Source organism: Salvia splendens, chromosome 17, assembly GCF_004379255.2.
Source record: "Salvia splendens isolate huo1 chromosome 17, SspV2, whole genome shotgun sequence".
Lineage (NCBI taxonomy): Eukaryota > Viridiplantae > Streptophyta > Magnoliopsida > Lamiales > Lamiaceae > Salvia > Salvia splendens.
The window spans coordinates 2,006,873-2,022,707 of NC_056048.1; the positions used below are offsets into that span (position 1 = coordinate 2,006,873).

At 37.6% G+C, this 15,835-nt stretch overlaps 1 protein-coding gene and 1 pseudogene across 2 annotated transcripts; both read left to right on the plus strand.

The window, feature by feature from the left end:
• The first annotated feature begins 387 nt into the window (after positions 1-387).
• LOC121774155 lies at positions 388-4,612 on the plus strand (annotated as a pseudogene).
• Positions 4,613-6,448: 1,836 nt separating this feature from the next.
• On the plus strand, positions 6,449-12,421 carry LOC121774844 (vacuolar sorting protein 3-like). Of its 2 annotated transcripts, XM_042171709.1 has the most exons (14): positions 6,451-7,622; positions 7,954-8,229; positions 8,404-8,600; positions 8,812-8,953; positions 9,261-9,536; positions 9,622-9,694; positions 10,199-10,247; positions 10,420-10,696; positions 10,852-10,907; positions 11,067-11,135; positions 11,228-11,339; positions 11,433-11,522; positions 11,759-11,929; positions 12,014-12,421. In XM_042171709.1, the coding sequence occupies exons 1-14, from the start codon at positions 6,651-6,653 to the stop codon at positions 12,104-12,106; spliced, it is 2,853 nt and encodes a 950-aa protein (XP_042027643.1). In that variant the 5' UTR covers positions 6,451-6,650; the 3' UTR covers positions 12,107-12,421. The 2 variants fall into 2 exon arrangements, 1 of the variants encoding a protein (XP_042027643.1); XR_006045039.1 differs by lacking the exons at positions 11,759-11,929; positions 12,014-12,421 and having other exon boundaries at positions 6,449-7,622; positions 11,067-11,139.
• Positions 12,422-15,835: the final 3,414 nt, after the last annotated feature.

Sequence of the window (15,835 nt, forward strand, 5' to 3'; positions counted from 1 at the left end):
AGACACAGTACTATTACTTAAGATAATAGGAGGAAATGAAAATTGGTATATATATATGAATGATATAAAAAATACTCTAAAAGTAACCAAGTTAACAGTTGAAGAGATAGGGTTATTAGCTTCTTTTATATAAGGCATTTTACCATCAATGGCATATTCACTTTCTTTTAAATACTAGAAATAATTAGATCTCTGTTCCCCACCAACCCAATAACTTTCTGAATTCCCAAAATACCCCGAATATCTTCGGATTTAACGTCTCAGATAATTTACATTTAAAGAAGCCATTGATTCTCAGTGGAGCACAGTCGTCTCGCCACTCTCACCATTGAGGTACTTTCTCTCTCTCCCTCCGTCCCTCCCTCTTTCTGTCGGTTTTACGCTGTCTTCTCTGTCTGTGGCTATCAATCTGCGTTGGCATTGACTCGAGGTTCAATTTGAATGATTTTGCTTCACTGATGAAAATGGCGCTGGTGCTAGTGAAATTAGTAATGTTTTGATTGTTTGTGATAATTTGTAGAAACCGCATCGGATTTCATCTATCTTGTACTGCTACTTGCTGCGATCTGGTCGAATTCGGGGATTGTGTTGTTGATTGTTGTTTTATTGTGTATAATGAGCTGCGTGTGTACTTCATTTTTGCAGATCTAGCTAGTTCATGCACGAGTTGTGCATTTTGGTTAAAAATAAGTGAATCTTCACTAGTGAATTTGGAAAATCTTCTTTTTTGATAAAGAGCTTAATCTTATTAGGGCATCTTCTTCTTCTTTTTTTTTAACTGATACAACAACTATGTAAATTGCACTTGGAACACAGATACACACACAAACATGATACATACAAAATCGAGTTGCTGGATATTTAATTAGCACTGGAGTCATTGTTGTTCATTTTTAGTGGATGTCACATGAGTTTTTGTTGATTATTGGAGTGTATGCTTCTCTGTTCCTGAATTTGTCCTGGAGTATATCTCTCTCTCTCTCTCACGTGGACCTGTGCCCCAAGATCTGGTCAAGTTTGTTGATGCACATCATGATTGACTGCTTTCTCGATTTTTATTGAAAATGTTCTTTTGGCATTTACTGAATATTGCAAAGTTTGATGCTTTTGACTTTTGTTAAGATGAGTCTATCTTTTTTTTAGTCGAATAGAAGCACTGTTTACAAAATTGGGGTTTTTTCTTCTTTTGTTCTAGACCACACTTGTCATTCCTTAAGTGTACCGAACTTTTTTTTTTATTCCAATTTTGGGAGAGACGCATGACTCTCATGCGTCTCCTTTTAATGAAACGCATGACGGAGATGCGTCTTTTATAGAGACGCATGAGGGACATGCGTCTCCCATTTTTTTCGATTTTTTTGGAACGACGCATGACCGTCATGCGTCTTCATGCGTCTCTAAATACATACGATACAACTGTAAGCCATTGTGTAATGATTGAGAAATTGTATGGATACTTTGACACTCAAGGTCGGCAAGTCTATGGAAAAAGTGGAAGAGTGAGAATGGAGTTAATGCATGCCTCTATTAAAATTGGAAAAAAGTGGAAGAGTGGAAAAAGTGGAAGCGTGAAAAGTGGAAAAGTGGAAGAGTGAGAAATTGGGAAATAGTAGGCTAGTAGCATCATTATTCATGCTTTATTCATGAATTTATGCTTACGGTCAGAATGGAGTAATGCATGCCTCCATCAGCACAGTATTCATAGCAATCATTATTGTAGTGTATATTTAGAGACGCATGACCCTCATGCGTCTCTCCCTAAGACGCATGACGGTCATGCGTCGTTCAAAAAAAATCGAAAAAAATGGGAGACGCATGTCCCTCATGCGTCTCTATGAAAGACGCATCTCCGTCATGCGTTTCATTAAAAGGAGACGCATGAGGGTCATGCGTCTCTCTCAAAATCGGAACAAAAAAAAAGTCCAATACACTTGAGGAATGATAAGTGTGGTCTAGAACAAAAGAAGAAAAAACCCACAAAATTGTTGTGACTAAGTAAAGTGCATCAGATATCTTTAATTTAATTGAGTGTATCCATTCCCACATAAATTAGAATTGATAGGGGATTGTGAATCTGTGATTATGCTGTTCATTTCCTGTACAGCACTGTTTGCTACTTTTCTCTCATTATTCTTTTTCCAATATTTATAGGCCTCTACTTTATAACAATGTCGGATCTAGAGGCTCCCCTACGCCCCAAGAGAAAGAAGATTTGGGTGGACTACTTTGTCCAATTCCGATGGATAATTGTTATCTTTGTTGTCCTTCCGATTTCATTCACACTATACTTCCTCACGTATCTTGGGGATGTGTGGTCTGAGTCGAAATCGTTCAAGAAGCGCCAGAAGGAACATGACGAAAATGTCGAGAAGGTTGTGAAGCGGCTCAAGGAGAGGAACCCGAAGAAGGATGGTTTAGTCTGCACTGCCCGCAAGCCATGGATTGCTGTTGGAATGCGACTATAAGCGTGCTCGCCATTTCGAGGTTGACCTTTCGGCCTTCAGAAATGTTTTGGAGATCGACCAGGAGAGAATGGTTGCTAGAGTTGAACCTTTGGTTAATATGGGCCAGATTTCCAGGGTCACTGTCCCGATGAACCTGTCTCTTGCAGTTGTTGCCGAGCTTGATGATCTTACCGTTGGAGGTCTGATCAACGGCTATGGTATTGAAGGAAGCTCCCATATCTATTGCCTGTTCTCCGATACTGTTGTGGCGTTTTGGCTGACGGCCGGTTGGTTAGAGCAACGAAAGACAATGAATACTCCGACCTTTTCTATGCTATCCCATGGTCTCAGGGAACGCTAGGACTTGTTGTCGCAGCCGAGATTAAGCTCATCCCCATCAAGGAATACATGAAGGTAACATACAAGCCTTTGGTGGGTAATCTCAAGGAGCTTGCCCAAGGCTATATTGATTCTTTCGCACCAAGGGACGGAGATCAGGACAATCCTGACAAGGTACCGGACTTTGTTGAGACCATGATCTACTCCATGACTGAAGCTGTCTTCATGACGGGTAGATATGCTTCGAAGGAGGAAGCCAAGAAGAAGGGAAACAAGACCAACAGCGTTGGCTGGTGGTACAAGACCTGGTTCTACCAGCATGCTCAGACTGCATTGAAGAAAGGTGAGTTTGTCGAGTATATCCCAACGAGAGAATACTACCACAGGCATACCAGGTGCTTGTATTGGGAGGGGAAGCTCATTCTCCCCTTTGGTGATCAGTGGTGGTTCAGGTTTCTCTTGATGCCCCCTAAGGTTTCTCTCCTCAAGGCTACTCAGGGCGACGCTATTCGAAACTATTACCATGAAATGCACGTCATTCAGGACATGCTCGTCCCGCTCTACAAGGTGGGAGATGCTCTGGAATTTGTCCACAGAGAGATGGAGGTATAACTTTCTAGTTTTCTTTTACAATTTTGATTATGTTAGTTTTGTGTTTATACTAACAAGTGAATGCTGTATAGGTATATCCAATCTGGCTCTGCCCACACAGGCTGTACAAACTCCCGGTGAAAACTGTTGGCAATTGAAACTAAAAAATATAACATATAACTGTCTCACATCGGTGTCAAGAGAAAACTGAAACTAGTATATAAGTCTCATGGGCCCCTCCTCCTATTACCAATTGGTTTTAGGATGGAACCCATGGATTTCTATCATGGTATCAGAGCGGGTCACCGATTGTGGGCTAAAAATTGACTGACCCAGCAGTATATCTGGGCTGAAACCGAAAAAAATGACTGACCCAGCAGTATAACTGGGCTGAAAATTTGGGCCGTGGTCCAACTAATCGAAAAAAATTGGGCCGATTGTCCAATCGATTAGAAAAAGTCCAACCCCTCCAATGTTCACCTTGAAGGGTTTGAGGGAGGGTGTTGGCAATTGAAACTAAAAAATATAACATATAACTGTCTCACATCGGTGTCAAGAGAAAACTGAAACTAGTATATAAGTCTCATGGGCCCCTCCTCCTATTACCAATTGGTTTTAGGATGGAACGCATGGATTTCTATCAAAAACCATGGTCTATCCCGAGCCAGGATTCGAGCTACAGCGCAGACAGGGTGACACCCAGTATGCTCAAATGTACACTGACGTCGGGGTCTACTACGCCCCGGGGCCAGTCTTGAGAGGTGAGGAGTTCGACGGGTCTGAGGCGGTCCGTAGGATGGAGAGCTGGCTGATCGAGAACCACGGATTCCAGCCGCAGTATGCTGTGTCCGAGCTGAGCGAGAAGAACTTCTGGAGAATGTTCGATGCTGGCCTCTACGAGCACGCCAGGAGGAAGTATGGAGCTGTGGGCACCTTCATGAGCTTGTACTACAAATCGAAGAAGGGCAGGAAGACGGAGAAGGAGGTGCAGGAAGCCGAGCAGGCGATCTGCGAAGCCCCGGACGCCGAGGCTATCTAGACTATAACACTGGCGAATGCTGGTTGTTGCATCTGTTGTTGTTTTGTTTGAGATTCGAGTAGGATCGAGTTGTTATGTTATTTCTTTCCCTTTTATCTAAATTTTAGAGTATTTTGTTTTGCTTATGTATTGAGTACTTGTAGTTTTGCTCAGTTTGACTATTTATTCTCAGAGATCACTTTTATTTCTTTTTGGGTGATTTTATGATCTGTTGTTGAGGGAAAGAAAAAGGGTTGTCTATTATTTTTGTGTATGTGATAAATTGTGTAGTCTGAGTAAAGTTTAGTTTTGTCCATTTAAATTTTAAACACAATCAAATCTATTCTAACTTCTACCTATCCTTTGGGGTTGGGTTCATGATTTCCCAACTTGATTAAATGAGATTATTCTCCGACATATACTAGTTAAATTTTATTGATAAATTCCAAACATGCATATATCCTAAAGCTGATTTGGCAATTACATATTCTGTCTTTTATAGTATAAAAGTCCCTTCTTCCATAGCCAATAATTTTACTTTTCCATTTTATGCCATTTGTTTATATTAGGAACATTACAATTCTTTATAATACAATCACGTGGAATATTCTTACTGGATTACATACTTTGTATTGAAATTTGAAACTAGAAAAAAAAAGTTGTTAAAATTTTAAATTTATATTAATCAATTATATTATAATTAATTTAAATAATCGATTTAATAATGGAAGTAATACTTTTAGTTAATACAATATTTATAACAATCATAACTAAATATCCAGTACAGTAGTACTTAATTTTCATGCAAAAAAAATAGTATATGCCTTTATTGTTTAAAAATGGACGGAATATTAAATTATTAATTAATGACAGCTTAGTATACCTTTCGAAATTCCCAAAAACTTGTTTATAAGAGTAAAATATATCAATGATGAATTCCAGTCCATACAATTCTTCATACACACAACACAACTCTCTCTGCGATGGGGTTGGTGATAGTGATATCTCTGCCTTTGATTATTTTCTCAATTCTTCTGGGATTTGGGTGCTATCTATTAGGAAGGGAAAAGGGCAGTAAAGAAGCATACGCCACCGCTCAAATTTTTGGCCCACCTGCTCCGCCGCCGGGAATTGTCGCCGCCGATTCCCAAGCTTCTCCTCCACCACACTTCAAGCCCCACGATTCTGCCATTGTTTAATGCTTAGAGCTTGTTACTACTATTTCTGAATTGGGTAATTTTTTATTGTTCATATATATTTGGAATTTTTATGAAATTTTAAATTTCTTACTAGGCTTTGTATTATTAAATACTACTACTACTATATTTTTTTCTGTATCTGTTGAAATATCACACCCGCAAATAAATCGATATCTATCGTGAAAAATTTTATGAACTTTTAGTACGCCGTCCGCTTGATTCATAGTAGTGTAGTCGTTTCTTTTCTGCATTTAATTTAAAAATTATATATTAAGTCAATTTAAAAAGGAATAAAATAAGAAATAAAAATAGGTAAATAAATAAAAAGAAGAAGTAAGAAATGGTAAAGTAAGTTAGTAGAAATCTATTACTACCTTTGCTAAAAAAGAAAATGACTCCGCGATAAAATGACTACTCGACTTTGGAACGGAAGGAATACTTATTGTTCTATGTCGGACGCTGGCAAAATTGTTCGGTGACAATTTTAAGTAATGTGGAGATGATTAAATTAGTGTTGAATAACAACGTAACATATTCAAAGAATATTTTTTTAGATGTTTAATTAAATTATTTTTTATAGTATTTAATTTGATTTTTTATGAATTAGTACGTGACGTTTTGGTCTAATTGGACATTACGCTATTTCATATCAAGAAGATTTATTTTGGACATTTTGAATCCATCCAATCACAAATTGAGACACTTTTTAAATACTGAATTTAATAAAGTTATGTTTTGTTAATTGAAGAGAAAATAAAATAAATGTGCTACTTATTTTAAAAAAACATAGTTAAATACGTATGAAAAATTGAAAACAAACCTTCATTTCATAATTAAATTTGCACAAAAAAAAAAGGAAAAGATAAAACGCATTGCCACGAACAACGACTTTACTTCAGCAAGCTTCCCTACTACACACGGCCGTCGGTGGCGATCAGATCAACCAAAAACCGATCTCGCGGGGGCGGTTCTCACCGTCGGCCGCGTCAATTCCGTTTCTTCTTCTTCTTCTTCTTCCAATTGCTTAATTATCGATCCAATCAATTCCAATTTTAACCAATGGCTGTAAAACCCAAGTCCCGCACAGTTCTCGAACCCTTCGCACAATCCGTCGTCGACTCCGCCACCTCTCCGATCAAACACGCCGCTCTCTCCAAACTCTCCGACGACCAATCTCTGATCTACGTCTCCAATCTTTCCGGCGTCCTGTCACTCTACTCGCTGCGAACCTCCCCGCCGCAAATCGCCTTCGTCAGACGCCTCGCGCTGCCCGGCACCGGCGCGCTGAGCTCGATCCTCCCCCTCGTTCACATCGGTAAAGTTATTGTCCTCGTCGATGGATACTTGTATCTGATTGATTCCAATTTAGCTGAAACGCCTAAGAGAATTGCTCTATTTAGAGGAGTCACTGCGATTTCTAGGAAATTTCGAAGTCGAAGCTATGGCGGTGGTGAAGCTAATTATGTGCATAGAAATGGTGATAGTAACGATGTGAAAATTTTCTTCGCGGTTGGGATTGGGAAGAAATTGGTATTAGCGGAATTGGTTTTGGGTGGTTCGTTGGTGATATTGAAGGAGATTCAAGGGGTTTTTGATGGATTTATTACGACTGTGCAGTGGATCGATGATTCTGTGTTTGTTGGCACCAAAACTGGGTATTATTTGTATAATCGTGTGAACGGGCGGTGCGAGTTGATCTTTTCGCTACCGGATTCGTCTAGTTTGCCGAGACTGAAGTTGCTGGCCAATGAGTCGAGGGTGATGTTAATGGTTGACAATGTAGGGATTGTTGTGGACGTGGCGGGGCAGCCGGTGGGAGGCAGCTTGGTGTTTAAGGAGGCTCCTGATTCGATTAAGGAGATAGGAAGTTATGTGATTGCTGCGACAAATCTGACGCTGGAAGTGTATCACAAGAAAACGGGATTCTGTGTTCAGAGGCTTACGTTTGGGAATGGAGGCGGAGGGCCGTGCATGCTGGCGGATGAGGAGGGAGAGAATGGGAAGCTTGTTGCAGTTGCAACGTGTTTAAAGGTATCTTAAGAGCTTGAAAATAGTGATTGAATCTTGAGTTTGAATGTGTAATGCGTCACTGTGAATTGTAGATTATGCTCAATTGTGATTTTTTTGTGCTTGTATTGTTTTTTATTATAATGTTATTCCGTTTAGAATTTAGATCAAGGCATCAGCTATATACAGTAGATTGCTCGATCTTTTACCGAATATGTTACTGAAAAAGGTCCGAGTGATGAATTCGGGAGTGAGAGTCAATTTTAACTGAGACTAGAGTGTCGATAATTTTGTTGATTGCCTTTCTTTTCCGGACACTTATTTTGTTGTATGTCTCTTATTTTTTGTATTGAAGCTAATCTGCTACTGGAAAGTTTCTGGAGAAGAGCAAATTAAAGATCTGCTCAGGAAAAAGAGCTTCAAGGAAGCCATCTCCTTGGTTGAAGAGCTGGAGAACGATGGTGAGATGACAAAGGAGATGCTTTCGTTTGTTCATGCACAGGTGGGATTCCTGTTGCTATTTGATTTGCATTTCAAGGAAGCAGTAGATCACTTCTTGCTTTCAGAAAACATGCAGCCTTCTGAACTTTTTCCATTTATCATGCCAGACCCAAATCGCTGGACACTGCTGGTATGTGTTAATTCCTTTCAGTTTTGTGCTCATTGGGAAGCTTTACGTGTTTCTTTTTGTCCATTTTGAATGCCACACCACTATCTTAGTCTTATTCTCTAAAACTTACCACTTCTGTCCATGTTAACATGTGCATCTTTTGTTACTAATGTATATTAAATTGTTTGGATCCAGGTCCCAAGAAATCGGTATTGGGGTTTGCATCCTCCTCCAACACCTCTTGAAAATGTAATAGATGATGGATTGACAGCTATTCAAAGAGCTGTTTTTCTAAAGAAGGCAGGTGTAGAGTCTGCTGTTGATGATGAGTTTCTTCTAAATCCCCCAACAAGAGCTGATCTGTTAGAGTCTGCCATAGAGAACATGATAAGGTGTTTCTAATTTATTTTTTTGAGAGGAGGTGTTTCTGAATTTTCAGTTGGTAGTTATTTGATGTTCACTATATTCAGCGTCGTCCGAGGGCCAGAGTTCTTTCTATGAGTGCTTGAAATATTTCGGTTTCCTCTAAAGGCATGTTTCATAGTGCGCTACTTTGTATCTGGCTAGTTTTCTTTGTCTCTCACTTTCGCTAATGTGCTGCAGATATTTGCAAACATGTCGTGGAAGAGATCTAGCCACTTCAGTGAAGGAGGGAGTTGACACTCTTCTGATGTATCTTTATAGAGCTTGGAATTGTGTTGATGACATGGAAAGGCTTGCTTCTTCGGAGAACTGCTGTGTAGTGGTATGGATTGCCTTTTACTTCTCCCTCAATTAACTTAGGTATCTGTTATGGACTTATTATGTCCTTTTATGGTCTGTAATAAGGGAAGATTAAGTATGAGGTTGTTTAGCATCCAGTGGCTGACTGTTTGAGGGACTTCTAAATTCTTATTGCTGCAAAGTTTTTGAGTCAACTAAAAGATTTTATAACAATTGTTTTAGAATAAGTGAACAAATCTTGCTTTGTGTTAATAATGTCACAAATTCTATCTAAATCATATTACCGACTTGTCTAAACAATGACCATGGGAATTCAATGGGCAGTGCAGGAGGAGCTAGAAGCACTAATGAATGAATCTGGGCATTTGCGAACACTTGCTTTCCTTTATGCTGGCAAAGGAATGAGTGCCAAGGCTGTTTCTACTTGGCGTGTGTTGGCCAGAAAATATTCGTCAGGCAGCTATCGTAATGAACAATCTGAGGTAACTGATTTACAAGATCCCACTAGAAGGTTTATCTCAAATCGTGAGACTGCAGCAATAGAGGCATCTAAGATTCTCGAGGAATCATCAGACCAGGATTTGATACTTCAGCACCTCGGATGGGTTGGTGACTAACCCTTCTGAATCATTCTCAGCTTTTTGCTTGATATATCTGATTTTGTGTGGGGCCTTTTGTTTCTCTTTCTAGATTGCAGATATTAGCCAGGTGCTTGCAGTTCAAATTCTGATATCAGAAAAAAGGAGCGATTTACTATCACCAGGCAAGGTTAACAGGGATATTAATAGGCGTCATGATATTCCAAGCATGTGCTTTTTATTTTCTACTACTATATTTCAAGACCTGAGAAGTTTCCAGGATTAAGTTTGATGGACTATTATGTCCTTGTATCTAAAGAGAAGAGTTCCCTAGTTGGTTGCGGTAACTTACTATGATATACTAACCGAAGTTACTACTATTCTTTATTTGAATGAAAAGGACTGTGCTGGTTGCTAGTAGACTTGCACATCACTTTTCTGCCACAGTTTTGCTAGTTTATTCATCAGTTCCTTTAGAAAAAACTTTAGTACAGTATATATATTTTAGGCATGTGACTTTTTGGCTAGTTTTCTGCAATTCAAATGACTTTATGTTGAACTTTAGTAATGGTATCCCTGAATTTATCTGCAAAACTTGTGATTCTTAGTTGTAATACTTTCGCTATTATATTATGGTGCATTAATCCCTCTTTACGTTGCTGATTTTGATACAACTTTTAACGTGCCAGACGAAGTTATCGCTGCAATTGATCCCAAAAAAGTAGAAATTCTTCAAAGGTATATTAATTTTTATGCTGTTTTATAATTACATAGAAACGGTGCATTTCTTACTTTTCATTGCATACCTCTTCCAGTTAATACAATGCATTTCTATTAATCATTTTAAGAAATCTTAGTTTACCTCAACTTATCATGATTGCTTTGTACGATTTTGTGTGTTGTGAAACAGATATCTCCAGTGGTTGATTGAAGACCAAGACTCTGAGGACCTGCAGTTCCATACAACATATACACTCTTGCTTGCAAAGTCAGCACTTGAAACTTATGATGAGGAGCTTTCAACTCAAAATGTTCTCAGTGAGATGAATGTGTCTGAAAACGGAAGGAGTTCAATTTTTGATACTCCTGTTAGGGAAAGACTCCAGATATTCTTACAGTCATCAGCCCTATATGATGCAGAGGAGGTCCTCGATATGATTGAAGAGTCAGAACTTTGGCTTGAAAAGGTTGACTAATAATTCTCGAATTCAGTATGTCTATTTTACTTGAAGTAATAAGAACATATAGTAAGATGTTTTTCCATATTAACAGCTGAATCTGATATTGAACATTTAATTTTACTCTCTAATACTAACTAATCTGGCTTGGTTTACTTTGGCAGGCTATTCTTTATAGGAGGCTTGGCCAAGAAGCCCTCGTGTTAGATATTTTGGCTTTGTAAGTTTGCACCACTATCAAATGTAGGATTGCCGTATATGTTTCCAAGAAACTGAATAAGAGCTTACTTATTGTTGAAGTGTAGTGCATGAAAAATAGGGAGATTCATGGTATATAATCAAGAGTGACAAGGTTTGTGTGTCCCTTTTATTTTATTAGGAAACTGGAGAACTTTGAAGCTGCTGAAAACTACTGCGCAGAGATTGGTAGACCAGATGCTTATATGCAGTCAGTTATCTTTCTCTCATTTTATTCGTTAAATGCTGGTGATGATACTTTTACCATGGCTTAATATTATTCTTTCTCTGTGATGCCATCAGGTTGCTCGACATATATTTGGATCCTAAGGATGGCAGAGAGCCCATGTTCAAAGCCGCTGTCCGTCTACTCCACAATCACGGAGAAATGCTAGATCCTTTGAAAGTGCTCGAGGTATAAGTTTGCATCCCACTTGCCCCAAAGTTCCCTATCTTCTTTTTGTGATTATAAATACGACTTATTTATAATATATATTTTCTGTCCCAGAGATTATCACCGGATATGCCTCTTCAGCTTGCTTCAGATACAATATTAAAAATGTTAAGAGCCCGGCAACATCATCGACTGCAAGGAAAAGTATGTTTCGTGATATGCTCTCTCTTTGCACTGCCATTGCAGCCATATAAATGGTTTTGGATAATCATATAAATTTCTTATTATTCGGTCCGAATCATATAAATGGTTCTGGATAATCATTAGAAATTGACATGATTTAGGCTTCGAAGGTTAGTTTGTGTAAAAAGATATTTGTTGATGATATTAATGATAATCAGGCCCCTTAGAGACTGCTAAATACACAACCTTTTTCGCAGTTTGTTCACAAGATGTCTCATGCCTTGAACGTTGATGGGAGTTTAGCAAGACTGGAAGAGAGGTCCCGCCTTGTGCAGATCAATGATGAAAGTACTTGTGATTCTTGCCATGCTCGTCTCGGTACCAAGCTGTTTGCAATGTACCCGGACGATTCTGTTGTTTGCTACAAGGTTTGTTGTTTGTTTTGTTCCTCTCTATGGTTTACGTCTGAATTTGTATGCACCATCTTGGATTGATGGACGCCTTCCTTGTAGTGCTACCGCCGTCAAGGTGAGTCGACTTCCGTCAGTGGCCGTGATTTCAAGAGAGAGATATTACGTAAACCCGGATGGCTGGTTACTCGATGAAATGCTGAATTCATATATTCTCAATTCAAGATGACACGGTGCCGCTATCTTAAACACCCACCCGGATAAGCGAACCGATATTAGTCAAATTCATCTTTCGGTTGCAATGTTTGCTGGATTAGTTTAACTTGCTATATATGAAGTTTGGAGCGACGGGTGGGTTGATCTGAGATATAGATGTGTAATATTTGAGGAATTTTAGAGTAAAAATTTGCAGGAGAAGTAGATATTTTTGTTGGAGACGATGTATATAATCTTGTAAACTAGCTAAATTTCTGACTTGAGCTAAAAAGATTGTTACCAATTCTTTCCTTACTGTTGTTACGCATTCGTTTTTTTACCCCTAAGATTTGTGTGCTTGGGCATTTTGTATTGACAAACAAGATTCGAATCGCTGAATAACATGACATTATTTATATTTACATCACCGATTTGAGTTTGTCTGATGAAGACAAGTACTACGCAGTTTTAAAGTGGGCTCAAAACGCCACCTCCTCCCTTGGATGTGAAGGCGCCGCTGGTGGGCAAGTCGCCGAAGGTGGTCGGATAATCGTAAGACGTGGTGGCGGGTGGGTGCTTTTCGATCTTCTCAGTAAGCTGAACCATTTGATCAGAGATGTTCTTCACCAAGAGGCTCATAGACTCGATCTGCTGCTTATGTTCTTTCCGAAAGAGAGTATTTTCCTCAATCTGCTGCTGAGGCTGGGGCTCATCGCTTCTGAAAGGTTCCTTGAGATCCTGGAAAGGCGGACCGTATTCATTGATTTTGTTCTTACCTTGCTCTTGTAGTTATTTGATTATTATTGAGTTTATTCCTTTTAATTGCTTGATCACCACTTGATTGTATATGATTAATTAGATTAATCAAGAGATGAAATAATTAATATAGGAAGAAGAATAATTTGCACCTTAATTCAATAGAACTTGGAAGAGTTGAGGTTTTGAGTGAGGTCTTTGATCTTTCATGCTTTTGGGAGTTAGAGGTTTAGGATTAGAAGGGGACTTCAATCCTAGCACCTAATCTACAGATTTCTCACCTCGGAGGAAGTTTAATCTATATTTGTGATCGACTTAATAACTTTAGGGACACCAAAAGGTAAGACAAATAGATTAGATAAGAGCTTGGAATTGTGCATCGGATCCTTGAATTCTACAATTTTATTTATATTATCTTTTCACATCTTGTTTACTTGTTATCATTTGTTCACTTGCTTATTACTTGCTTTCAGTAGTGTCAGAACAAACCAAACTTTTCTCGATTGTCTAGATAGTAGTTGACATTTGTTTGTGGTAGTTAAGTTGATACAAATTTGTCTCTGTGAGATACGATACTCTTGCTTGCTAATTGCTACACTAGCCCCGTTCACTTACAGATATTACTTGAGTTAAAATAAGTTGAGTCACTATGTGAAATTATGAGTTCATATTTCATTCTTATAGTACCATTATTTTACCATTTCATATATATGAATACTTATACTGTTAAATATAAACGTAGCTAATAATAGTAACTAAATGACATGAAAATTAATCTTGTTATATTAAATCTTCGTCTGTTTAAAAACAAAATATAATATGGAGTATATAATATTTCATACAGTATATTTTATTTTGTTAAATTCATGTTCTTATTGATAACTAAACGGATTAAACAATTTATAGCTCATGGTGCAACAAATTTAGTCAAAAAAACCGTAAGTCTAAATTTTTAGATAGTTTCCAAATTTCATAATAATATCTATTTTTATAAAGAAATTAATGTATTTAGTGGGGTCTCTACAAATCCTATGTCAAAAAATAAATTATTAGTGGGGGCACACTGCCATTTGGTATGCATTGATCATTGAATTTTTCTTTCATTTAATACTTACACACACTTTTTCTTTCTCTAATTAACCACATTAACCAATAACTCTTAAAATTCTATGCCGACTAAGAAATGTTTCATTTTAGTCGGGACAAAGAGAGTACTACTCTCATTAGCCTTAAAATTTACATGTTTTAAAAATTGTAATAGAAAGAAAATTGTAATAGAAAGTGAGTAGAAAAATATTAATAGCACTGGATTCTAATTTTATTTGTATTAAAAAATAAATTTATATACGTAATATAAAGGTTAGTAATATTCTAAAATAAATTAAAATTCAGCAATCAATTTAATATACATGTACTATTAAGTTTATTCTTCGTCCCAAGATGATGAACCATTCTTGTATTTTAAAAAAAGGTTGAAAAATAGTTATGGTTAGGCCTATCAAATCGAGTACCAGCGGATACCCGATCCCGAATTTCCCAAAATTTAATACCTGATACCCGATCCGAAAATGATTTCGGGTATCCAGTCCTGATTGTAGATTTTTTTTAAATTATTTTTTTAAGAAAATTAACTACAAAATTTTAGAAATACAAACTTGTAGTTCGGATTTGATACAAACTTGAAGTAGTTCGAGTTTAAGATACAAAAAAACCTACTACAAACTGTTAGAAATAAAAAATTCATATCATTCATCCATAATAAACTTCACAATTCATACCTTAACCCTAAATGTGACTTAAGAGTGAAGGATTTCAGGAGTACATTTGATTTTTTAAAATAATTAAATAGATACATAATTTATTAAATTTAAAAGAAATTATAAAAAAATGGGTAATTAAGGTAATTTGGGTATACCCGATCGGATATCGGGTTACCCGATACCCAATAATCCAAAAATCTTATACCCGAACCCGATCCCGAAACCTGAAAAATCGGGTATTGGGTATCCAATTCCCGATATCCACTTTGACAACCCTAGTTATGGTAAACAATGGTATAAGGAGTCTACATAAATAAATTGGGATTTATTAGAAATAACTAGATAGTTGTGTGCAAACTGAATATGTGATACATTAGGCCATCCGCAATGATGTCACTTATCCATCCCTTAACCGTCCCTTAAATTACTATTCATGGGGCCCCACTGTACTTTTTTACTCCATCTCTTAACTAAGGGATGGAACCTGCAACCCTCCATCTCTTATCCGTCCCTTAAATTACTATTCATTCAATTTTATTTTTTATTTTTATTTCCAACAAATTCTGTAATATCCGAAAATAAAATAAATAATTAAGAATTTTACTCTTTTAATTAAGGTTTGAATTTTGTGAATATCTTGTTTAAGATATGGTTTGGTAGTCTTAATTGATTTATATTATTTATGTATGTGAATATTTAGATTTTTATGGTTAATTGAAAAACAAAATAAAATCCTAATTAACAAATTATATATCTCTCTCTCTCCCTCTCTCTTTCGGTTTCTCTCCCTCTCCCCACTACTTTCTCAACCTCTCCCCACTCCCACATAACCGATGCACTCCCTTTCTTTCCAATCTCTCCCTCACATCGGTTCCTCTCTTTCTCTCTCGCAATCGTTCTCAACATCACGGTAAGGTCTCCCTCTTTCTCCCCCTCGGTTCTCACCTTTTTCCTTTCACTCCCTCTCATCGATTTCTTGGTTCATCAAGGTGTAACTCTCTCTCGTTGTGAATCGGAGTCGGAAGAGGAAGTAAAGCGTTTGAACTACGTTTGAACTATCCGAGAAAGGTAACCCAAGACCCTAACTCATGATAATTTCGAAAACACATGCATATAGGACGTTTTGAGTTGTTTAGATGCTGTATAGGACTTGTGGTTATGTGTTGGTGTGAGTTTGATTTTGGTTGTGACCGACAGTGGGTTCCGAACCCTT

What these genes read in the sequence shown, in the direction of transcription:
- LOC121774844 (XM_042171709.1), top strand. Translation starts at nt 6,651, where the DNA reads ATGGCTGTAAAACCCAAGTCCCGCACAGTTCTCGAACCCTTCGCACAA. An exon ending in CAAATCGCTGGACACTGCTG is followed by an intron (nt 8,230 to 8,403) that starts GTATGTGTTAAT and finishes GTTTGGATCCAG; the next exon opens with GTCCCAAGAAATCGGTATTG. An exon ending in AGACCAGATGCTTATATGCA is followed by an intron (nt 11,136 to 11,227) that starts GTCAGTTATCTT and finishes TGATGCCATCAG; the next exon opens with GTTGCTCGACATATATTTGG.